This window comes from Photinus pyralis, unplaced genomic scaffold (genome assembly GCF_008802855.1).
Source record: "Photinus pyralis isolate 1611_PpyrPB1 unplaced genomic scaffold, Ppyr1.3 Ppyr1.4_LG3a, whole genome shotgun sequence".
NCBI lineage: Eukaryota > Metazoa > Arthropoda > Insecta > Coleoptera > Lampyridae > Photinus > Photinus pyralis.
The window spans coordinates 1,729,103-1,756,227 of NW_022170509.1; the positions used below are offsets into that span (position 1 = coordinate 1,729,103).

General features: G+C 36.4%; 1 protein-coding gene across 1 annotated transcript; it reads right to left on the reverse strand.

The window, feature by feature from the left end:
- Positions 1–26,846, reverse strand: LOC116165721 (muscarinic acetylcholine receptor M3). Its single transcript, XM_031480384.1, has 5 exons — positions 26,760–26,846; positions 21,226–21,392; positions 3,144–3,547; positions 1,407–3,095; positions 1–1,334 (listed from the first exon to the last, which is right to left on the reverse strand). Exons 1-5 carry the CDS (start codon positions 26,844–26,846, stop codon positions 955–957), a joined length of 2,727 nt encoding a protein of 908 aa, XP_031336244.1. The 3' UTR covers positions 1–954.
- Between the last annotated feature and the right edge of the window lie 279 nt (positions 26,847–27,125).

Here is a 27,125-nt window from a genome sequence, read left to right on the forward strand (position 1 = left end):
AAAAGTACACATTTCTTTTTATTTTGAGATTAGTCTTTTGTACTACAAAGCGTAACAGCTGGAGGTGTTCGCAAGGTGTCAAAAATAAAAACTACAATGTTTCTGTTAATAAATGAAAAACTACTTAAAGAACCAATTTAGCATACCTAATTCTAGATAAAGGTTTACATCAGTCATATCTCATAAGCATAAGACTAAACCAAATACAAATAGGTAGGTAGGTATAAGTATAGACACTTTTTTCCCATTATTCTACCTCGAACTAATAGTTTACTAACAATCTGAGTTACTAACGAATACTTTCCAATACTTGTGTTCTAAACAAAAGCTTCTATACAAATGTACTGATACGGTACATTTTTGTAAAAATAAATGATATGTAACATCTTCAATTTTTCGATGCGATTTTACATTCCATTCCCTGCACTCTGGGATCTTATAATTGAACATAAAATGGCATTCGCATTCATTTGTTTTATCACAGGATACTTGTGATATTTATCTAAATCTTTCCAATGTTCTCACTGACCGTACGAGTGCGCAACCAAGCAAGCAGTTTGCGTGATTGCCCGCCCGTTAACAATTTTAGTAAAATGTGAGTGAGCTGGAAGGGCTCAGTACAGCAAACTCTCATTTTACCACAGATAAATATGGCTTTTGCTGGTAGGAACCCGTGGGTTATACGGCTTGACAATTTCCATGAAAAAATTGACAAACGGTACTGCGTATTTACAGGTTTGGGTCCCATGCACCAGCATGTTATATACTAAGACGTGTTAAAATATAAAACATGAGCTAATAATTTACTTATTGTCCTTTTAAATATTGACTTGGTTGTGCTCCAGGCACAAAAAATATCATTTCGTGACAATTGGAATATTTCCTAACTATACAGTTATCGCCGTTCTAATTTAATTATGTGTATATACTAAATTTGCTAGGTAACTATGTAAATTACGTCATGTGAAGATCTCCTTTAAGAATGCGCGTAAAGGTCTTCTTAAACTGCTGGTTGGCGAGTGCGTAGCAGAATGGATTTAATGGGCTGTTAGCGTAGCAGAGAAAGTAAGAGAACATAAACAAATGTTCGTTGGTACACGGTGGCTCCGAACAAAATCCCTCGACGAGGGCGAGAATGTGATAAGGTGTCCAGCATATAACGAATGCTCCCAGAATAAACGATATGGTCCGTAGAGCTTTCCGCGCTCTATTTTCCGACTTTGACTTTTGACGTCCGAGTACGCCGAAAGGTCCCTCCTTTTTTCTTTTCTTCCCTTTTAGGCGTTTGCCGAGGTTTCGAACAAAATCTTTTCTAATCTTTGTTTCTTCGATATCTGGTTTGTTACAAATGTTATTTTTATTAAGCTCGACGATCGTGGTCGCCGCCATGATGGCGGCTGCGTTACCTGTTTGACTGACGGTGGACATGCCGCATACCGGCGAGCTTTCGCCCGTGCAACTTTCGCGATTGTCGCAAGTCGGGGGTTCGCTAACGATCGTCGTGATGGGTCGTTCGGCTGCAATGGTAACCTCGGTCTCTACCTTTTTCGAAACCGGGCCGATTTGTGAAGTGGCGCGTAGTAGCGCCGTCTGAAGCAAAGAAGTGTTTGCGGAAGTGTTAATAGAATGGGCGGGGGATTCGTGCGCAATGCTCGATGGAGGGGAACTTTCGCATACGGGCGAGGGTACGATTATGGAGCTTTCGTCCATGTAACGGAGATCGGCACCGTCGAGACCTACCAAGACATCGTACGTTCCGAGAGATTTAACTTGCAGGGTACGCGGACGATCGGACAAAGAGGGTGAGTTGCTTGAAATGGGCGGACTATGCGTTACAGGGGGGCTGCTTTGAAACTGAAGCGGGGGTGTTATAATTGTTTGAGATCTGTGCGACATATCCGGAGACTTTGGTGGTGCAACGGGTTTAGGGTTGGCAACATCCAAAGGTTTCGGTTGTAAGGGAACAATTAAGTGGTCACCTACCCCTTGCACGTTGTCTACGTCCATTAAGTTCTGCTCTAAGATTTTAGGTAAAACTGAGACGTCCTCGCTGGCCGACTTTTGCAAATGTGATTGTCTTGATCCCGCGGTGTTCTTACCTGAGGAAGGTATACCGCCGTTAGCTTTATTGTCAAAAGCGTAAAGTGGCGCGCTACTTTGAACCAAAATTCCAACCATGGAAGAACGTTTCCTCGTTTGATTTTGTTGTTGGAGCTGCTGTTGCGTATTTGGAGTCGTACTATCTTCGTCGGATTCGAAGGCCGGACTGCTGGATCGTTCCGATTTTTCGACCTCCGTAACCAGTTGTGCATTGGGAAGACTTAAGTTACGACGATCGCAATTTCGTGAGTCCGCCGTGGTTGTGGTTGCCGTTGTTGTTGTGCCGCTACTTTTGTAAGAGTTGGTTTTTTGACTAGAATTCGAATCGCCCGATCCTGCGCCCGGCTGCACCTCTTTGACGGTAAGATTCAGATGAGTAGGCGGCGCTGCTAGACAGTTAGGGGCGTTTGCTAGAACCGCAGGCGGCTTATCCTGACTTAAGAGAGTGCTCTGTGTTTTGGAAAGACCGATGCCCGCAGCTCGCCCTGCCATTCCTGACATCGCGCCTGCGCTAAGAGCAACCATAGATTGCATTTTGCGCTGTTTCGCCTCACTCTTCTTCTGCATATCGTACGCTGTCTTGTAGATACCTCCATATAGTATAAAAAGCACTATCAGCGTCGTCCAATAATACCCAATAATTAACGCCGTATTAAAAACGGGATCTTTTAGAAACTGTACAGTACATTGTCCCGGTAGCAAATCCCGGTACCCGACAAAATGCTCCCAGCCAAAAATACTTATAAAAAACAGAAGCGAAGGTATAATCCACGTGATGGTCACCATCCAAAGGACCCGATTTTTGGTCCTCCAACTACGATAACGAGCGGCTATTTTGACGGAACAAAATCGGTCAATCGTAATCAGCAACACCGTGTACTGTGAGCATAAACACACTGTATAATCCACCGATAGCCATAGATCGCACAGCAACGGTCCCAGGTCCCAATACCCCATAAGAACGTAGACCGTATAAAACGGCATCGAAACTGTTCCTGTAAGTAATCTTCGTCTTTAATTTCATACACGAGCATTGATCTTACCTATAAGCATGTCGGTGGCCGCCAGCGAGGCTATAAAATAGTTACTGGGCTGTCGAATACTTCGATCCACAATAAATGCGAGAAGTACTAAAACATTTCCGGCTACCGTTAATATAATACATATACCGAGACATACGGCTATGAATATTGTCTGCCACAGCTCAAAAGGCGGAAGAACCGACGTTAAAGGGGGCTCCGAAGAACTTAAACTACCATTTTCGGTATCGTTTCCCTGGTTTAACCAATCGATAACCGATATCGTATCGTTTCCTAGAATATTTAAAGGATCGGGATCCCAAGACCGAATGAATGTCGTTGAATTGAATGCTTGAGTACATTCCGTAAATGGTAATACGCCCTGGTAGACGGTCTTGCAGTATCTCTCTTTTTCTCTTTGAAGCTTCCTGAAACAGAAGAAACGGTAATTGAGGCGTAAATTTTTCAAAATGAGGATTCGGTGTGCGCGATGTAAAAACTCTAATCGCCAATTTACATGCAAATCAAGATTTAAATTATGTATTGCACAATATGGACACTTTCATTTTGTATAGGCGTCGCGACGCGTCTACGAATTTATTACTGAACTTTAGTAAAACTATAATGGTGTTTGAGGCATAGTAAATGAATACAGTTAATATATTTAAAAAAATAAACAGCATTGTTTTATAAGTAATAAAAAAATCTGTTCTGGTAGTCACAATCTGGAGTTTCCTGTCCGATTTGAACATTTCGAGTGAATACTGTTTTCGTCATGACAGAAATCTGAAAAGCGTGAAAATGTGAAGGTAACGCTTGGATGGCCGATAAATACTCTGTAGACAAACATTCGCTTTGAGTTGTTTCTTATCTTGTTGGTCATCTCAAACCGTAGCACTTTGTTGTAATACTTCAATATTTTAATAGAAGCATTATTTAGTATGTTTAGTATTTACACTTATATAATAATATTTGTGTGAACTTATTTCATATTCAAAGTACAAAAACGACACTATCATTGAGAAAACAAGACTATTAGGTGAAAGTCTCTTACGAAACTGTTGAAACGACTAATTTCTCTTTCATCGCCATTATGAAGTTACTGAGTTTTTGAAGTTGGTGGATAAGAACGTGAGTTAGGCTGTAACTTGTGAACTAGTAGCCCAATCTTGGAACTGTTTGAAATTATGGATTCTGCAGGCCATCAGGTTCTATAAGAAAAATTTTTTTCCGGGTCAATCTGAGACAATTTTTTTTTCGAGGCAAAAAAAGGCAGTGTATAACCTTCTTTTTTTTCCAAAAATCGACTGCACCAAAATTTCTCGGGAAAACACTTTTTCTTATTAATTTTGGTGCGTAGAATCCAAAACAATTCGTACTTTTTCGATCAGACCTCTCAATCAAAAGTTAGACTAGAAACCAATTTCGAACGAAAATTGAAAGGGCTGTAACTTTTGAACTAGTAGCCCAATCTTGGAACTGTTTGAAATTATGGATTCTACAGGCCTTATTCTAAAAGAAAAATTTTTTCCGGGTCGATCTGAGACAATTTTTTTTTCGAGGCAAAAAAAATAAGGCAGTGTATAACCTTCCTTTTTTTCCAAAAATCGACTGCACCAAAATTTCTCGGGAAAACACTTTTTCTTATTAGTTTTGGTGCGTAGAATCTAAAACAATTCGTACTTTTTCGATCAGAGTTCTCAATCAAAAGTTATAGACTAGAAACCAATTTCGAAAGAAAATTCAAAGGGCTGTAACTTTTGAACTAGTAGCCCAATCTTGGAACTGTTTGAAATTATGGATTCTACAAGCCTTATTCTAAAAGAAAAATTTTGTTCCGGGTCGATCTGAGACAATTTTTTTTCGAGGCAAAAAAAAGGCAGTGTATAACCTTCCTTTTTTTCCAAAAATCGACTGCACCAAAATTTCTCGGGAAAACTAGTAGCCCATTATAGCGATTTAACTCGTGTATTGCGAACAGATGCTTTATTAAAATCGTCAAAAATCTAGGTATAGGTAGGTATACCAAAGAGGTATACGGACGGTCGTCCGTTTACCCGCCCTGCCCTTTGGCATTCCAAAAACGCCATGACGCAAAGGAATAGGCTATAATACAGGAGTGAAATGTTTATTACCCCCATTATTTTAGTTGGAACTTACACCTCAAAGATGTCGCCACACTAATTTTGTAATGTACTTTATGAAACTAACGTTAGATGTCAGAGCGCTGTTTTTAAAAACCAATATATGAAGGTTTAACCTCAAATGCATAATGAATGTTTATTTTATAGTCAAATATTAAACTTTGTTATCATTCCTTTCTCGCTTAGTAGTCCAGTCAAATAAGAAAAAATAAAAACATTAATCGGTAAAGATCTGAAATTTTGGTACACATGTTCATTAGTGTTCCCCATTGGACATACTAAAAGTCCCCGTCAAAATCTGTTGCGCTCGAGGCGCCATCCTGGAAAAAAGGAGCAGTTTTTCAGTTTCTTGCCTATATATCGGCAACAATTATTGATACGGAAAAATAGTTCAGATAAAAAATATAGTTTATTAAATTGCCCATAAAAAAGCATATTAACATTTTTCTGTATGCCCAATACTTTAGCTATAATCGGACATCGAATAGGGAATCAAGTATCCTGAGCTCTCGAAACAGTCGCGCAGATATTTTTTTACAACTTTTTACAAATCATTAAAAATTCATTGAAAATTCTACCAGTATTTCTTATATATGCGAAGTCGTCGCACTCAAGCTTGGTATGAGACACGTTTAGTAAGGTTTCTCATAAGACTCTCTCTCAATAGAACTTTCATCTTCAATGTGAGCACTGAGTGTCCGAACAGGGTCAAGGTCATTCTGAAGGTCTGATAACGATGTCGGTTTTAATATCTCTCACTAGCAGGCACGTTATATTTTGCAGATAAGGGCGTTCTTCAGCTTCAGAAATCATTTCGTTGCTCCAACACTTTTACACATTTTCGCTTACCTTTTTGAAAAAAACATGATGTATCATCAAACATTATGTCATTGGTAGAATGCTTTATCGCACGACGATTCTGTTCATTTTTTGGCTCTATTACAGCTATCGATGTAGTCATAAAAAAGACGGCCTCCTATAATTACGATACGGGGCCTAAACGCGTTCTGACGTATTCAACGTGAGATTACAGCTAAAGTACTGGAGATACAAAAAAAATGTAAATACTCTTTTTTATAGGGAATTTAGTAAACTATATTTTTCATGTAAACTATTTCTTCGTGTCAGTAATAATTGCCGAGACATGGGCAAAAAACTGGAAAAGTGTACCGTTTTTCCAAGATGGCGTCTCGAGCGCAACAGATTTTGACAGGGACTTTTAATATGTTCAATAGAAAGTCCCAATAAATGTGTATACCAAAATTCAGATCTTTACCAATTAATGTTTTTATTTGTCCAAAATTGTGCTAATTTGACTGGACTATAAACNATGGGTTGTAACTAGGTCATCCAGGATTCTCTGAGACCCCACTCGCATTTTAAAAGTAGGTCAGAGGATTCATTGAATCCCCATAGGATTCTGATCAGGATCTGCGCATCCCCATCCATATAGAGCCTATATGCGCGGAACCCAAGGTCAAAGAGGATCTGCGCACCCCCATTCTTTCCCTACTCAGGGATATACTGAGAATAAGCTATACCTCGAATAAACGTCGACGGTTGCGTTGGTTACCATTGCGTCAACCAATGGGATACTTGTTGCTATGGCAATTATTCCAAGAGTATCTTATTCTGCGAATAGGTGTAATTGTAAAACCGGCCCTTACAGGTTTAAATCAGGGAACTGGCTACTGGGAGTGACAGGAAAGCGGCAGACTCAACCTTTGCGGAATGTGATACTGTTCGCTCTGGGTCGTGCAATCGAAGACATGTAGTTCTCGATGGATGAGAAACGTTAGCATTGAATTCAGACAACACAAATCGAAAAGGGAAATGCTTTGTAACCAAAACAGGGGGACACCGTGGAGAACTCACAGAAAACCCATTCTAATGCAACTCAAACTTCTCAAGGTTAAAATCGGAACGATTACATGATTGCAGCAGCTGGCGATGGTGCGAAGCTATTCTTTAAAGAATTGAGCCTAGAGTTTATTTGATAGAACTACGGTTATAGAAACGGTAGTGAAATTGGCAGGGAAATAAGGCAAAAGAGTTACGCAGTTTGCAATCACGAAAAAATGTGTGGTTTGTTCGATCTTTGTGCGAAAGTTGTTGTAAAACGGTTCAGTTTAATGTAGCTGTTATTGAAATTGTTCTTCCAAGGGCTTTAAATAAACTCCTATGCATAAGAAGTTACGAATTGCAAAAATAAATGTTTTCTGTTCATTGAGCATGATGTGTTGCCTATAAACCAGGCTACACAAATATCGAGTGCCCATATTCAAATTAGGGATTTGCTTGAATCTCCCCAATCTGCCGTTTTTATTGAGGGTAAGGAGGGCCTCTACGAACGAATGGCCCAGGGCCCCGAAAAACTTAAAAACGGCACTGCATTTAAGGAATAATAAGTGCAACGTTGCTATTAATCGCATATATTCAAATAAAATTTTAAAAGAAGTTGCGTACGTGGCGACATCTCAACTAGACTTCTAAAACTATAATAGATAGAAAGTGTATCGATTGCCATGGAGATGGCGCACTAGTACTTATTGTATCATAGATATATAAATACATAGATACAGCCATACCCCAACATAGTTCAAAAGGACGTACCATCTATTACCATCACTTTCGGCACATTAATTACGTATAGCGCTATCCTTTATAGAGGTACCCTGAGCATGGAAGACAAGATTCGCATTATTTATTATAACTGTCAATCAAATTGTTAGCACAAATCACACAGAAAATTATCAGATTTGAGACTTTACAACATAAATAAACCGCCTTTTTATTTATTTAAATCGCATAGCAGCAAGAAATGTTACATTTAAAATGGAAGATGTTACTTAGAAAACTGGCAAATGAAGAATTTGAAAAAATTACAGCTGACAACTGGAAGAAAGTGTGTGAAGATGTGGAAAGTGATTAATTTAAAAGAGAAGTTATATTGGTTGATGTTTCTGAACTTTATAATAAGTGTTAATAATGACAGTGATGATAAGGATTTGTCAATTTCATCTGACGATGATTCGGATTGTGAACTTTTACAAACGTAATGAATGTTCACTAAATGAGAATTATCATCAATTGGATATCATTGTTAAGATTTTGTATTTATTTTAAATAAATGTACACGTGTAGCTTACTACAATTAGCACTATAATTTCAAAAAGAAACCCCACCGATTGGACTATGCCGAAAGGTAGGCAAGACGCGTAGCGACCAAAATTTGATATTGCACGCACACAACAGTCTATAAATCTCGCTTTCCTAAGAATATTGCACGCATCCTTCTTTGTGATCATGATACAAACGCACTGCATCATATAGGCCAAAATGATAATTGGAAACGAATTCACTTCCTGTCGCAACTTAATCTCCGTTACCATTACGCCTAAAACCATGCAATTAAAATTAAAATGTTGAACATAAACTTTACTTACTTACGGTTTTTTTGATATTCTGCAAGCCAGCAATGAATTCACTGCAGCACATCATGCCAAACAAGGTAAACATAGTCCCAAATTTGAATGGTGTAGCTCTATGTAATAAAACTATTTCAGGAATAACAATTATGGACGCGTCTGTCATTATGGCAATCACTAATGTTATTCGTATTCAATTGATAACGCAATAATTACATAATATTTAGTGAAAAAACCGCCCATCATGTTTAGGGCGAATATTTTTAGTTAGATTTGATTTCGCGGGATCGTGAAATGTGTCAACTGTCACATGACTTATGGGACGCGCTAAGTTTGTTTTAAGCGTCCGATTCGCGTACGACATAGTGGTTAATGCAATAAAAAGAGATAGAACATGTTTCTTCTTGGTTAGAAAGTAATGGAGAGATGTACAAATTTCTTAGATATGTTTTTTAAAAACCGAGGTACGTTTGTTAAGGATGGCTGTATCTAGGTATTTATATATCTATGTATTGTATTTAAACTATTCAAAAACTGGGCCTTTAAACTACAATTGCTCTACAGATCTTGCAAGACTCCGTTCATTTTGAACTGCCATTTAAGGAATAATAAGTGCGACGTTGCTATTAACCGCATAAATTCAAATGAAATTTTAAAAAAGTTGCGTACGTGGCGACATCTCAACTAAACTTCTAAAACTATAATTGATAGAAAGTGTAGCGATTGCCAAGGAGATGGCGCACTAGTACTTGTTGTATTAAAGTCACTAGATATAGAAAGTACCGCAATCATCCGCCATTTTGGGGCAAATTTGCTGCCAACTTAAAAAAATTGACAAATAAAATCTGAATAGCTGTCATTTTTTATAACCTAACTTCATAGTACTGTCATGTTTTATAAAAATATATACAGATATCTCCAAACAGGTGGAACAATCCCTAACATTAAAGTTACTAGAATCTGGTAACTTCCGCCATTTTTGGGCAAAAATCATGCGTTCTCTCTCTAACACACGAGCCCAATGGATTGCGGTACTTTCTATATTTAGTGACTTTATGTTGTATAAATTATCTATTCAAAAACCGGACGTTTTAAACTACAATTGCTCTACAGATCTTGCAAGACTCCGTACATTTTGAACTGCCATTTAAGGAATAATAAGAACGAGAAAATTCAAAGGGCTGTAACTTTTGAACTAGTTGCCCAATCTTGGAACTGTTTGAAATTATGGATTCTACAGGCCACGTTCTATAAGAAAATTTTTTTTCCCGGTCGATCTGAGAACAATTCGTACTTTTTCTCAATCAAAATTTAATAGGTAATATAACTCTCGCCAGGAAAGATTGCCGGTCACAGCACACCTTGTGTCAATTTACAATCTATGTTTTTTTTAAGATGCGAGCGACTTCCGGAATAGGATCGTGCCAATGTTGACCGAAAAGACTTTTCGTTCCACATCGGCACGATCCTATCCCGGTAGTTGCTCGCATCTTTAGAAAAACACAGATTGTAGACCGGCATCAGGTCTTCTCTGACCGGCAATCTTTCCTGGCGAGAGGTTTATAATTTCTTGTCAAGGGTAGTAAGAAAGTAAAAAATGATATAGACATTGTCAATGTTTACAATTAACATGTAACATTGTTTATACAAACGAAACAGACAAAAAATTAAAATATATAAATAGTACAACACATTATCATACATTAAATTAAATATAATGTCAATATGGTGAAAATTTTGAAACATATTTCTAAAGGATTCTGTAGGTTAAGAATTACGTTTAGGAAAATCTCGAAATTATGGTGCAGAATATCATAGAATATACTAAAAACATCTGGGTCTTAGGTAGAAATTAAAAAAAAACGTCCTCGTACCTTACCCACCCCTAATCCTACAGTATACAAACATTCGCGAGACACGCGCCAATTTAAAAATGTATTAAAAACAAACTTATTCTCCCAATTAAATTTACACGGAAGTGAGAAATACGAGATAAATTTCGTTATTAAAACGAAATTGTTTTCCATGCTCCTGACAGCGACGAATTAAAAATGCTCCATTACTAACACGGTAACGCTGAGAAGGCCGCTTTAAATTTTTTCGCCTTATACACAGATCTGGCGATAAATGGAATAATTACGCAGTTTCTTAATATCGAGTTTTTTAATCGAATATTACTAATTACAGTCGAAATTAGATTAGATCGCAATTTAAATTTAAGAGAATGTGGCAGGCGAAAGCGTTACAAAAATAACACTTTTCGCTCTCCCGGATTTAAGCAATTCTCCCGGTAAGGGATGAAATTCGTTAACCTCGTCATGTAGTTAATTAGAAGGTGTCGTCTTGGTTTTACGCAGCTTGTCACATATTCCATTGCCGGGTGGGGTAGGTTTTATAAAAACAATCACATTTAGGTACTTCCTGTTCCTCTCATATTGTGCAGTAACAGCTTGCGGTGACGCTATATGGAGTTTCTTCGGTATTTACCTATCACTGTGCGGCATTAAATCAATTTCCCTTTCACCGCAAGAACATTATGACATTGCGGATTTTGCGTCTGTTGGTTACTTCTTTTTTATCCACATAATGAAATACGTACAAGATATTGTAACGGAAACGCTCCAGACATGACGTCGCCTTTGGCGCTCTGGAATTTTCTACGCGCGCGATAGTGGGATTTGTGTAGGAATATTCGAGACTGTACGCGAATGTTCTGGACTTACATTGCCTGCGTGTATACATGGTTGCGGACCGAACATCGCGGCAGTCTACTACCGAACGAGATCGAGTACGTATGAAACATCGAGCGCGGAAATATAAATTGCGAAGTGTGTGATATAAATAATCGATATAAATTGTACGGTTTTTATAGTGTTTTAGTTTTGTTTAATAAATATTGATATAAATCGAACCCGAATTTATAAATCACGTTACAATATCATAGCAAAACGACATTTAAAATGCACCCTAGGTAAAGGGCAGACCTGTAAAAGATACTCGCAAAAAGTATCTAGTTACTTCTAACAAAAAGTGTCTTTAAGTCCCAGATACTTGACATCGGTATCTAGATACTGTAACTAAATTATATGAATGTATCTCAGGTACCTGAAAGTATCTAAGTGTGGTGTCACACTATGCGTTTTTACCGCTCCCGCTAAAACGGATGCGGTTTGACAGGATGAGATCTACTTGTCACACTATTCCGGTTTAAAGGGATGCGTTTTTGCTATATTTTGGCAGTCTAAGTAGTGGCATGTCTCAATTATTGTTAAAGATGGTTTATGCGCTTGAGGCGGAAGGGCTATTGCGAAATATTGTCAATATTGGATTGATCCTTTTAATTCAGGACGAGAATCTAATAATAGGTTCGCGAAGTTTTATGAAAAAATTCGAATGAACAAGAAAAAAATTTTTGTATATTACCGAATGTCCAAAAATTCAATTTCTACCCATGATTCCTCCCTACAGTTTTTATCTACATACTCTTTAGATTGTTTTTCCCACAGTGCAGTTTTTGCATGCACGCACTCGATGAATAAACCGACATCAAACATTGTAAACCTAACAAAACACCCGGTTGCAACGCTCAGTGTGACAACTGATGACAACCAACGTGCAACAACACGTGGTTTCATGTCATTGGGGTTGTCATGTCATCCTGCGCAGCGGCAGCAGGATGCGGTTGCATCCGGTTGGTGCGGCGAAAACGCATATATGTGACTGGTACCATTTAATAACGTGTGATATTATCATCCCGTCAAACAGGAGCGTTTTAGCGGGAGCGGTAAAAACGCATAGTGTGACACCACACTAAGATACTTTGAAGTATTTAAGATACTTTACAGTATATAAGCCTAGAGTAAGGTTCGGCATTTTTTTTATATTTATTGTGATATCATTTAAGAAATTTGTTTATTACCTCAAAATCAAGCGAAAAAGTACGAATTGTTTTGGATTCTACGCACCAAAATTAATAAGAAAAAGTGTTTTCCCGAGAAATTTTGGTGCAATCGATTTTTGGAAAAAAGGAAGGTTATACACTGCCTTTTTTTTGCCCCGAAAAAAAAATTGTCTCAGATCGACCCGGAAAAAATTTTTTCTTATAGAACGTGGCCTGTAGAACCCATAATTTCAAACAGTTCCAAGATTGGGCTACTAGTTCAAAAGTTACAGCCCTTTGAATTTTTTTTCGAAATTGGTTTCTAGTCTATAACTTTTGATTGAGAAGTCTGATCGAAAAAGTACGAATTGTTTTGGATTCTACGCACCAAAATTAATAAGAAAAAGTGTTTTCCCGAGAAATTTTGGTGCAATCGATTTTTGGTAAAAAAGGAAGGTTATACACTGCCTTTTTTTTGCCTCGAAAAAAAAATTGTCTCAGATCGACCCGGAAAAAATTTTTTTCTTATAGAATGTGGCCTGTAGAACCCATAATTTCAAACAGTTCCAAGATTGGGCTACTAGTTCAAAAGTTACAGCCCTTTGAATTTTTTTTCGAAATTGGTTTCTAGTCTATAATTTTTGGATGAGAAGTCTGATCGAAAAAGTACGAATTGTTTTGGATTCTACGCACCAAACTTAATAAGAAAAAGCCCTTTGAACAAGTGTCACACTAGGCACTTTCACTTCACTCGGTGAACTAACTGCACTCACTGAGAGTTTGAAGAAGGTTATGTGCCACACCAAGCACATTCACCTGGTTCAGTGAACTAACTGTACTCACTGACAGTTAAAAGAAAGCTATAAATCCAACAAGCGCTGCACTAGGCACCTTCACCTCACTCGGTGAACTAACTATACTCACTGACAGGCCGATACTGGCTTCTGTGGTGCTTCCTTGAATCTCGGCATTCAATGATCATGATTCCGGTAGTGTGTCCTGAGAATCCATCGTGGTGCAAAATACCTCGAAACGTGGTGGGAGACTCGGTAAAACGACATAAGAAAATTAAACCTTACTGATTTCTAGTGACAGTTCCTTGAGTTCTCGCCATGTTGTAAATGTTTTCTCACATCCTATTACCCATTTGGCCTCGTTACTGCCAACCTTCTGATCAGCATTGAATTTTTTAGTGGTCATTCTCTGCAGTTTTTCCTACATTACTTTCGATGTCTAACAGTCATTGGTTAGCTCAATTTGCTCACAAGTCATCGCAAGTGTCGTCAAAGATTGCGCATTTTCATTCTTATTCTCTTCAACAATACTCTTTATTTTATAGCTGAAGCTATACAAGTCATTGTAAGACTTCTGTAGGTATTTAAGTTAGACTTATGAAAATGACAGTCATTGGAATGCTCATTGACTTGTTTTACTTTATCTGCCCCTGTCGTTAAATCTACTCTTACGGTTAATTCCAACTTATTAAAATGTCAATTTAACATCTGCTTAAAATAATGTTTATAATTAATTGATATAACATAAAAGGAAACAACTCTACGATTTCTACTGTATTAATATTATAATTTCACATATTCAGTCAATTATTATTATTATTATATGATTGCTAGGCTAACGTGATTTTGGATATTTTTCTAATAAAATGTCTTTTAAAAACCTCGCAAAGGGTGGGGTAAAAACGTAATATTATTTATTAATATTGGAGAGGGACCATATAAATCGGAGAAATTGATCTCACATTTTTACCCGAGAACGAGAAAAGCGCCCTCATTATAGATAATTGCGTATAGCGTTATTTTCGTCATTATTTGTTTCTTGCGGATTGCGTCACTTCGCGAAAGCTCTGCAGTTAACGGTATAATGTAATAACTAAAATTGCCATTTCTTTGGATAAAAAACGAAATTCCCCCGACGATAATAAACGGGGGTCCACGACGCGCCGTTAGAGATTTTTGTTTCGCGAATTTAATTGTATAAAAGTAATTAAAAGTTGTAACCGTAAATTTGTCCACAAACTTTGAGGAGGTAAATAAATTTTACGTGCGAATTCGTACCGACTCAGCAACAATTAATCTACAAGGATAGAATTAATGCTCTTCCTATTCAAATTCCCAGAGAATATTTACATACACTGTAATATGATACACTCCGACGCCGGGCGTCTTGAATACGAGAAGACAAGTTTAAATTCGCTTCAAGATAATACAGGTGGTTTTAATTAAAATTTTAATTGTTAAAGCTGAAAACTTGCGGTCTTAAAATTCTCGGTTAGGTCCACGTTGTTTTAATTAAACCATTATTTTAGGAATGGCGATTAATATTATTGGTATCTTAATAGGTTGCATACCTATTCGGATGGTGAAAAGGGAGAGACGCTTTGTGCGTTAACTTATTTGATGCGTTGAGAAATTTTCCGGAACACGAACTTTTCCACAAAGAGGAAAAAGGCTGCCAAAGTACATAAACGACCAAATGAAAAGTTCGTTGAACCAAAATTAAAGGTAAAGTGCTTATTACATTTATCCAAAAAAATTCGAAACTTACACTGTGTCTGAGGTAAAAAGGGCGACTATATGGGCTATCTAGAAACGGTAAGAGGTACAAATTTGGTTAAACGGGAGAAAAGTTGCGCAATTAAAGTCTAAGAAGGGACCGTTTAGAAATCATTGAAAATTTTTTGGGTTTTTGAAATATTCTGAAAAAATCTTTCATTCTCGATATTCCCTCCCAACATGCGCCCTGGCTCAAACGATTTTTTAACAATAATATAATTTGTTTACAAAAATGTTTGTCGGTCCTTACTCCTTAATTTATACCCTGATTTATACGTTGTATTTATTACTAGTTCTAAACATTACCCTTTTTTAGTTAAAAATTGTTTAAAAAATCTAACTTATATACTTCATAGATTTTTATGAAAATTTCATTTGGAAAAAGTTTAAAACTCGGTTTTCCGGCGAAACTAAGCAGGTAGAAATTCTAATTTTGTGGGTACAAATTAACCTGTAATTACATGGATATTTTTACTTAATTTGGGCAAAGTCGGGGTGCCAACTTGATCGACCATCATATTTTGCAGTTCTTTGCCACTAATTGGTGTCGAAAAACTAAAATTTGTCGCTTCACTATTGTTTTAGAGGACAACTTCACAAACTATAACATAAGTAGAAATTCACATTATCGCTTCTCATAGAAACTTGCCGTTTCTTTGTCGTTTTGTGGTGGAAAAGGGTAATGTTTCGCTCTATTATTTATTCGGGTCCGTTAACTTGGCCCCCCCACTGAGAGATTTGATAGTCGTATTATTTTGAAATGAATGCGCTCGTTATGCGCTCATATGCGCCACCGATAATAACTCTTGCGCCATTATCGTTTTTTAGAAATCCGAAAAAACATTTGGGGGGGGGCCAAGTGAACGTAGCCCCCTTCCTCAGTACGTATTTTGTTCCTTGTAACTAGGTCACCTGATACATTTGGTTATGCGCTCAATTGCGCCACTTGAATTAAAGCTAGCGCCATTACGGTTAAGCCGTAAAAAATTTTTAAAAAGTGGGGGGGGGGCCAACTTAACGTTTTCAAAAGTTACGTTTTTTAACATGTTTTGTCTACTACATCGTACCTTTCATCAAGCGCTAAAATGCGCCGTAAACAAAAATCTTGGCGCCATTATAGTGTTTCAGAAACACTATACAGTGTGTTTTTTTGGGAGCTTTAGTTAAACGATTCTGGGAAAGTAAAATAGGTAGGTTTTTAAAAATTTGTATTTAGGAGTTACTCCGAAGGCCGAATCGATGTAAAATATTTTCAAAATGGACGCACTTCCGGAAATAACTTTTGAAAACGCTAAGTTAGACCCTCCACTTTTTAAAAATTTTTTATGGCTTAACCGTAATTGCGCTAGCTTTAATTCAAGTGGCGCAATTGAGCGCATAACCAAATGTATCAGGTGACCTAGTTACAAGGGACAAAATACGTACTGGGGGGGGGGGCTACGGTCACTTGGCCCCCCCAAATGTTTTTTCAGATTTCTAAAAAACGATAATGGCGCAAGAGTTATTATCGGTGGCACATATGAGCGCATAACGAGCGCGTTCATTTCAAAATAATATGACTATCAAATCTCTCAGTGGGGGGGCCAAGTTAACGGACCCTATTTATTCAGATTCATACTCTTTAAAAACTCGATTTCATCATTACGAAGAATTTATTTTTACTCGCCTGCTAAGAAGAAATACACAAAAAATAAGTAATTTGAAGAAAACGTTTGAAGGCTCGTTAAAATAAGTATCAACCAGTAGCGTAACTTCATTTTAAGGGCCCGTGTTCAAAAATATTTGGGGACCCTTTCCCTTACGCTTATTTTAACCACTTGGATTTCTAGTGACAACCATCTTAAAAATGTATAAGTGCTTGTATAAATGAAAGTTCACTGGAAATACACCCCAGAAGATTCGGATTCTTTAATAAAGATAGCACCCTCAAATCGATCTTTTGACGTTACTCGACTCTGAGCTTTAAAAAAAACTTGATGATTAGGGCTAGCCGCAGGAATTCCTTGTTAAAATTACTTAGCGGCATTCATCTCGAAATACAACTTCAGTCTAAGGTTACCGTATCCAGGATGTTCAGGTACTTTCTGGACTGCAGACAGTCTCGCTAATTAACAAAGTATTTCAAGCACTTTATGTAAGAGAGTTCGGAATGGGAAAGGAGTGGAGTTGCTTTTAAATGTATTTGAGCTAGCTACTTTTGAGAATATCAAATTTCGTATTAAATTAAAGTCCGATTTAAATTATTAAAATTAAAGGGTTACTTCCTCGGATTGTTAATGTTTGTATATTGTAGATATTGGTCCAGATTTATCATTTGTAAACAATGGTTCGGAATTTTTTACCATGGAATATTAGTTACCAAATTTCAACAATTCACAGATTTTGCAATCCATGTAACCATCGGAGACATTGGAAATGATAACCGTATATCGCCGTGAACAAAACTCATAACTTTGTACCCATATACGAAAACATAAACATTTCCAATGTTAACAAAATATGTGGTTATAGCAGTCAAGGGCGAAGATTCCCTAAAAATTGTATTAAAAATGTTTAAGCGTTTTCAGGAAAATGAAAGACATCTGAGAGGGCGTATATTAAATTTATTTTTTAATTCATAAGATAGTAAAATTTTGTTAACTAATTAAAACAAGCTAAAATTAGTTAACAAAATTCATTGTAAATCAAATCAAATCAAAATATTTGGGGGCCACAAGTTAGGTTCCATAAAATCTGCACACTTCTGGGGAGTATATTTTGTAGGAAGGTGAAGTATGCTTTATTAATATAAGTTTCAAATTTTGTCAAAATCGGACTAAAACCAAAAAAATTGTGTGCGCACAAAAAAAAAGGGTTCCAAGTAAATTTGCCCCGCCGTGTATATAATCAAATATTATCTCAAAAGGGAGATATACATCTTATTCAAAATTTTTATCGGAGAATCTTATTCCTTTAATCCGAAAAGCATTTTGTATTACTATACAGGGTGCCCATTATTTATGGAATATAGTATATATTTCGGTAAATATCCAATGTACACAAAATTTTTCTATACCTATTATGTAAGTTGTTTAACATTTTATTTCCCACAATAAGGCCGCATTCAGTTGTTTTTATTTCAGAAAACAAATTAGTCACGAAAAACAATTGAAATTTTTTTAATGACAATGCACACTTTCATTAGGATCATTTGATACCTAGAGATTTTTTTCTCTTTTCAATGAACACGTTACCACCCTAGTTACCACCCGTGTAGAAAAAATGTTTATTTCATGCTTGCAGTTAATGGTAAACACTTTGAAAACCATTTTACTGCCAATTTCGTTTTGTCTTCAAAAAAAAACAACGTACACGTTCATTTGTTTTATTTTGATGTAGGATATCTAGATTAATGTTATTGATCTAATTATAATAATTTTTTTGAAAAATTTCCTTGAATAAGGGTACTAACATGCTATTACATGGAAAATAAAATGATTGATTGATTGTAACCGCAAGTACTAACGAAACTCCTCTTGTAAATTGCTCCGATATATCTAATTTTACTTCCATTACCTGTGTCGCTACGAATAATATACTTATCTGATTACTACGATGGCTCATTCTGTTAGTTTATATTCTTCTTCTTCTTATACCATAAAGTGGTAACAATAAATGAACCTCTTTATGTATATAACAAAATTCAATTTAGTAACAACCCTAGATTCGTTAACTTAATTATACCACCGATTCATAAAACGGCATTATATGAAAGATCATTTTCATACAATATTTCTAAAAAATATAATGCTTTAAGCAATAGTTTAAAAAAACATACCCGTCGGGAAATTTAAGAAGGCACTTCATAACATTGTTTTTGCTAGGCAAACGTTTGATTTGAGTTAAATTTTATAACCCATGTGACTGTAAGTTATTTATTTTTATTATTATTTTTTTTCATACATTTTGTTTTTCATAAAGTTATTTATGTACTTATTTTTTTTCCCATTACAAAGTAATTCGTTATTTTTCTGTACAATTCCCAATTAGATTTTGATTTCTTTTCATTATAGTAGGGTTAAGTGTAAGAGCAGAGTTGGGTCGCCGTGAGTAGCCCAACATCTGAATTTCGCCCTGTTAAATTGTGTGTGTGGCATGATTTAATAAAAGACTTTATTATTATTATTAAAAAATTAGCTGTGTTATTTGAGATATTAGCTACCGTTGCTTTGTAAATTAGTTTTTGAAGTTACCGAGCCGATATCTACAATTTTTGGTTACGTTATTTGTTTTACTCCGAAGAATTTGTTCACGCTACCTGATTTACATTCTGAATGAGTTAGATTGTATTGCTATGAATAGAAATTTAGTTATTTGTGCATTGTAAAGGATTTTTATTGAATTTAACGTCACGTTTATGCTTTTATAAAGATTTTTTAATTCGTGGTCGAACCAAATTTTGTTTTTGCTAGTGTAAAGTTATTCGCATTATTAATTTCGGTTTTATATCCGATTTCCGAGTGTCAAACGTTAGCATTGCTATTTCGCAATATTTTATGCCGCGCATTCACTACCCCTCTTGTTTGTTTGTTTGATTGTGTTGTTGTCTGTTACAGATTAGACTGAACGCGTCCTTCTTGAGCTCAACAAGGTTGTGACCAGAAGTTCAAAAGTAAATTTTTATTTTCGTCGACTCCTTGATACCTACAACGTTTGATTAGATACTGGTTTCACTTAACAACAATAGCTCCGTTGTTTTCTGCAGAAGCCCGTTTTGACGTTAATACTTTCTCTGACTACGTGTTTATCGCCTTTTCACTAAAAATTAATTTAAATTTAAATGTTGGCATTGCCGATCTTTCTAAAGTGTTAAATAATCCTCTATGTCCCCTATTCAATTTTCATATTCCAAGATGTCCAATTTCCATCACTTTGGCTCAATAAAAAATGGGGTAATTTCGTTCGTTTCAAATAGAATTAAAGAAAATGCTACAAATGTAACTGATCAAAATATACATACATGGCGATCTCATAAAATATTTCGATTTATAAAGGTTTCGCTACTAAAATGATGAAGTGACTTTTATCCATTGTTCTGAGACTGCTAGAAATGTTTCAGTGATTTAATGAAAAAAAGCGGCAACGAACAGTAAATGAAAAATTAATCGCGCCTTGATTAAAACACGTTCTTGCCGAATTTGGTAGTCGCTAAATGCGCAAGCCAGCGATACTTTGGGTATCTAGCTATAATCCGATCTTGCTGCCGTACCCTTTAAGGGGGTGAAAGGAACCGTTAATAACCGGTTCAATTTCGTCGTCGTTTCCACAAACGCTCCAGGTCGAATTCATCACATTTACCTTCTTCGTCTTTTTAAGCTTGCTGTTATATCAACGCGTACTGAATCAATACACTTAAATTATTATTTATATATGCTACTGATTTTCCACCCCACTTCGAAAATAACCCAACCAATTGCAAATTTTTAGAAAAAGGTGCCTTCTATTTGCATTGAGTGACTACGGAAAAGTAATCCTAGAAAAAATATTCCGAAAATAAATGTATTTGTATTCGAGCTTTATCGGGTTATGAATAATTGAAAGTAGTGAAAAAACACATTGTAGGTCGCAGGTGGAAGAAATGTAATTGCGTTTCCACTTGAAAATAATTGAAGTTTAGTACATGCAAGATAACACTTTTCGACTTCCTGCATTGAAATATATTTTCAACACATATTCCACTGAATTTGATCTTTTTTTTTCAGGTGTTGAAATGAAACTGTGTAATAGATTCTTTGGAATTTTTGGAATTTGATCGAGACCACCAACACTCTCAAATTGAGAAATTTTAAGTCAATATAAGGGTTTTTCTTCTAGCAGATGCCGGATGTGTACGAATGAATTCTGGATTCTTGATTACGATAGGAGGGCGGACAGCGTATACGCGTACCTAGGGCGCAAATTCTAATTTTTGAAAAGACTTTAGCCCCCGGGTTAAATTCGAACTTCGTAAATAAATTGTCATTAATTCTCCCGCAAGGTGACCGCGAGTTTTAAAATATGTAGGCCTTTGGATTTTAATCAGAATAAAGGAATATTGTCTTTTACCTTATGAATGAAGTCTCTTTATACAGCTGGAGTTGTTGAACCTGATGATTCGGTCGCAATGTCGGAGATGGCCACGTCCTAGTGCTTTGAAATCTGCAATCCTCCGCTGCAGTCTCCTCGGGTAAATGGACTCCAATAACTTGATTTGTATATAGATCCTCACTGCTCTTTTGTCAAATTAAGAAAGCCGTTGGTTATTTAATAGCAGTTCGTGAATCCTTTTAACTGGGCGTTACTGTAATTTCACGAATTCCAATAAATATGCGCAAAAATGAGTTTCCCTGATGTCGATTTTCCATAGCAAACGTCCAAAGAAGTCTAAAGAATCTGGAGAAAGCCTGCGACTCCAACTTCTACGTTTTTAGAATGTTTCGGCATAATATCAACTAAAAAGAACTGAAGCGTGTGGTTAATCAAACACAAAAAACGAAGACTGACGGGTTTTTGGCTTCGCAACGGGTGAATACCTGCTGAGCCCACTTGTTTCGCTTTAAAAGTGCAGCGGAGGTACTAAATTTTATTTACGAAGCGAGGCCGAATATAATACAGAGTGGCCCAACGAGAAGTATACAGAGGGCTTTTAGGGTATTAAATTTAGAAATTTCGCAAAATCTTCGAACACGTCAATTTTGTATTCGAGGGGGACAACTTTTGGAATACAAATCACGAACCCAAGTCTTCACCCCTCTAGGTAGGGAGCTTAACCCCTAAAATTTTAAATGGAATCCTATGGCAAATGGCACATTATTTGAAAGCCAATTTAATCGTGATTACTAATCTGCTTTGCTTTTTAAATTCTAATTTTGATTCATTTCGGAGAACTGACAGGTTCACTTAAGTTTAACAAACAAATTGAAGAGTCAAAATAAAATTTTAATACAAGATGACTTAGATCGCATTTGTTTTGGTTTAGAAAAAAACATTTGAAAGCGAATATCTCGGAAACGAATCAATAGACGCCTTGTCTTTATTTGCTTTATTCAATTAATCAATAAAAATGTGTGTAACTTGAATGTAGATTGTAACCCTTTACTTCTGTACTTACTGAATTCAATCACTTGTACCTTTAATGTGTAACCTTTGTTGGTATTGGCAATCATGTTTCATTGTCGGTAGGGCTGTATCTGTGCTGTACATACTTGCATGTGTACATATTTAATTTGTGTATTGTGCTTTTTAGTCACTCTCGATTATTTCATTGCATTTCATTATATTTGCTTATTTGGGACTGTGAGTAATCAAGAGGCAAGTGTGCTTGTTTAGAGGGGATCGAGTTATTCAAGTTTATACGGCCTTGGTGAACCTAACACTAACATTTTCACTCGTTCCGAACCTAACAACTTTAGCCCAGGACTACAGGGTCTCCACTGGTCTTGGGTAATCCTCCCGCCCGGCGAGGTATATTTGACATCTCTTAGTTTTGTCCGATGTATGTGTTGTAATACCTGTGGAATGGCTCGATCCCATTTTGGTTACTCATAGCGGGTTTGAAGTAGTTACCCCGGTTTCGAGAGGGTTCAAAAGTGCTGTACATTTGGATGTTGTTCATTATAGCACTACTCCGAATTATATAAATTATATAAGACAAACGTAATGACATACAATACATACAACATACATGTAGAGTCCGCTGGCTTTAAACGGTTATAAAAAAAAAACTACCCAACCGATTTTTATCAAATAAAGCGTAATATAATCGTCAACTATTTCTACGTATCCGTACGTAATGTCATATTTCTTGTTAAATTTGGGAAAATGTGATAGTGAAATATGTACGGGAAAGCGCGCTTTTTCAATGAAAGTATACGAACTCAGAACTTTAGGATTTAATTACAAAAAAAGTATTCACTCAAATGGGATAATGTTTTACGTATGTGATAGAATACACCTTTAACTATACGTCGATACATTTTTATGCATTTCTGTATAATTACGCAAACGTTACAGCGATAAAATGACAGGCGCGTTTATTCGCTTATTATAAGATACACTTTAATTCGATAACGTAAAAAGTCCTGGCAGCAAAACTTTACAATTTACGTATGTTAACAACAACTTACCAATTGATACGTTCCAAAAATTTCATTAATATCGGCTCCAGCGATTTTGAGATTTGAGCCTTCAAAGTGAGCGGACTCTACATTTTACTCCGATAGTAGTTGACTACATGGAGGCCCAATCCAAGTACTCTATAGTTGAGTAGAATGCATGTGAGATAAGAACTTTTTTTAGGGAAGATTTGAATTGGGGTAGTTTCAAGGTTTTAAAGATTGCCGGAAGTTTCATTATATAATTGAATGTTAATTGAATTGTAGATGACGAGTTTCAGTCTATGTTTATGTAATACTAAGAGATTTGATGATCTTGTGTTGTGATTATGAATATCCGAGTGTTTTTGATACGTCGCACTGCATTTGTGAATTTCGACAAGCGAATATAAAATAAACAAAGCTGGTAGTGTTAAAATATTTAAATTTTTAAAATGAGTTCTACAGGATACATTAGAAGAGATACCCATAATGATCCTTAGAGCTTTTTTTTGTAAAATGAAGACTCGAGCTGCATGCGGCGAACCCCCCCCATAGCAAGATACCATACGAAATGTGTGAGTGAAACAAGGTATGGTACGCGGTAAGGTAAATGCCGGAGTAGTATAGAACCACTTAAGACGCTCTGCAGGGGCACCGTTTTGGTATTAGCTTCAATATAAACTTAATCAACTATTGCTTTTGGTGTTCCTTACCCATAAAACGCCCTCAGTGCCTGCTGAGAACCCAGTTATTACAAAACGTAGGTGTCCTACATGACGATTACGATTTTAGTGCACTCGGAGTGGCCCCCGAGTGACAGATTCTCGCGGGAAATGTAAGCGAGAATATTCAAATAGGCAGCCATGTTAGTGTGGCATTCCCGCTACTACAGAATATGGTCCAATATCCTGGTGTGACTTGAAGTTGGCGTTAGCTCGCCGAGATATTAGGAGGCTAAGATCATCACAACTTGTTCTATTTTTACGACCTGAGAATTGGCAAATTTACCCACTGAAGCGCCATACGCATAAAGATGTATTTCAGAATGATCAAGAAGTATCCCGTCCATAAGTACAAGCACGAAAACAGGACTAAGGCTCAAACTATTCAAATAAGGAAACTAGGCCAAACCCACGTAACAACCTAAGGACCTAAATATTTAATTCGCATTGAACAGTATTTACACCTACAACTGGGTCCTCGCTGATTTTTTGAGAGTTCGGTTTTTGGGATTTGGGTTTCCTTGCCTGTGGATTCGTTGGATATAGAGGGTTGATTACAGTGTAAAGCCCGATTCCTTCACTAAACGCCGTAAGAGTTGGCAGGCGGAGCATCTTCTGCTCCACAATTTAACTGTATGTAACAGTGTTGGGTCTAGTAACAGATTATTAAAGAATTAAAATTATTATCGGTAATTTGGCGGTGAATTTCTAACGATATTTCACTTATTATTCCATTTCAAGTTTAAAGGGGTTGTGCTCATATGACAAATATAATTGTTCATGACTCGTTTAAATAAATACAAATAAATTCGATTACTTCCTTTCAAAAGCGAAACGTTACAGTTCAATTGTGTTTTTTTCGGTAGTCGTCACAAAAAAATCGAGTAAATGTCTCCATTTTTAATCAAGGAAAAATAACACGAAAGTATTGAGATGCAGTTACACAAAGCGCCAAAGGAATCCTTAGAGCCTGCATGCATTGCGAATATAAAAGATCCATTAAAAGTGCAGTGCTTTATTTCTAGCATTTTTATCATTCAAATTATTTACTTCGAAGACTAGAACTACGACGGAAAGGTGACGTAAATTCAAATTTTCAAGAGCGTAAATATTAACGAGTTGTCCTTGCGATTAGTTTAAAAAGTCATGAAGATGAAAGCAGAGCAAAGAAGAAATGTTGGTTAACGTTACCCTAAGGTTAACTATTGGATAACTTCATGCAGGCGATCTGGACCAGAACGTCTGAGTGGTGCATTTAACAAAAATTAAACTTCCTACCCTTGTGCGAATATGACGTTGTACTAGGTGGAAAATGTTGCTTCTCGCAATCGATGCGCATGAATAGGTGATATGATAAATAATGAAAATCAACTCTCGACGCTGTATCAGTATTTCATTTCGACGTTGGTTCCGGTAGCAATTTATAAATGACATTGACGCATTTTTATAAAATTCTTTCTTACAAAGCAAACAGGTGTTTAAAATGTGCTCTTAGAAGGCGCTAGTTACTAAACGTAACTTCTAAATTAATCCTAATGTTAGATTGGAATAATAACGATTTAGATATTCTGCAACATCGATATTCTATAAAAGTTGAATTTCTGAAACTAAGGATCAAAATGGAGTTTGGACGTATTCAATCTGCTGGTGGTACATGGAGGATTGATTTCTACAAGACAACTCATTGACGCGAATTCAGTCGTAATGGACCACTTCGAATATTTATTATAATCAGCAACTTATAATGCATTGTTGTAATAGAAAATAAATCTCTTTGAGCGATGTGAATTTATTTTTTCAAACGAAGTGGTCCTACTTCTACATAATTTCCAAAAAGAGACTTCTTTTTTGTACGGTTTGCCATCTGTTGAAATGAGATTTAATATTTCACTTGTGGTTACTGCTCCCTCTGTATTGAACCGATTTTCACGCTAAACAAGGTAGACACGTGCAGTAGAGTCGCATTAATTTACCTTGTCAGTAATTTTAAGTAATAAATCTAGAACGAATAACAACTTGCAAAATTTATTTACATTGTTTAAAGTTTAAAATTAATTACTTTTACTTTGCTTCACTTGAAAGTTTAATTATAAAATATTACCATTTTATATTGAATTTAACCGGCCAGAAGGTAAATTAAATCCATTAAGCTAGTGAAGTCTGAAGAGGTGAGAGGGAAGACTAAAAAATACGTCAATTTTAAATATATTTGATTGGACTTCTATTTAATTAATTTGATACCGGGACAACCGCAAAGATTTAACAACTTAATTTAGTCTCAAGCCTGTTAACGAGGGACGATGGACTTTGTGAATGTCTAATAAAGAAGGTAACAAGTGATTGGGGAATTAAAAAAGTTGCTAATGTGGATTGACTGATGAACTTTAATTAAAATATCGATTCCCTGCATCTGTGATTACCCAAAACGTAGGTCGCCCGAAAATTACCAGGAGGTAAACCTAGTTCGAGTGTTTTTTTCTTCCTTTTCTTACACCTACGTTGCGCCCTTTTGAGATCACGCACCTACTTCCTATATGGTTCCTGTCTTGACCTTACGCAACTTTGCCGTTTTTAGGTTCTGAGCACACATTTTTCCCGTCCGCTGATCATGACGTCATTCTGTCACCCCGCTGGACCAATTTGTGAGTTATTTAGGAGCTTTTCGTATCCCAAGCATAAAATTTTAGGGTTCGTTTAAATAATCATTAGGAACCTAAAATTTATTAGGGAATAACTTGGATTCAGCCCTGGAACTACGAGCTATTTAAGAGCTTTCATTTACAGAGATAACTGCCAAAGCGGCCAGGTCCACTTGAACGTAGCCCCTCATCGGTTTACCTTTACTTTTTACAAAGTAATTTTTATCCATAATTTATGAGCTATTTAACTAAACCACCCACCTGTCCAGCTAGCTCAATTAAACTCAGCTAACAAAATCCTTTAGATACAGGGTGAGTTTTTTTTCATTTTAAGCATTGGGATCTCGAAAACCATAAGACATACGGATTCGGTTAAATGAGGAACGAGTTGTCGTTTTAAGAGCTTATTTAAGATATGCTTTGGTTTTTTGAAAAAAATCCACGGTTCACTAGATATGAGCGAAAAACTGATTTAGTGATTTTTCATTTAAATGTTGTAGAATCGTTAT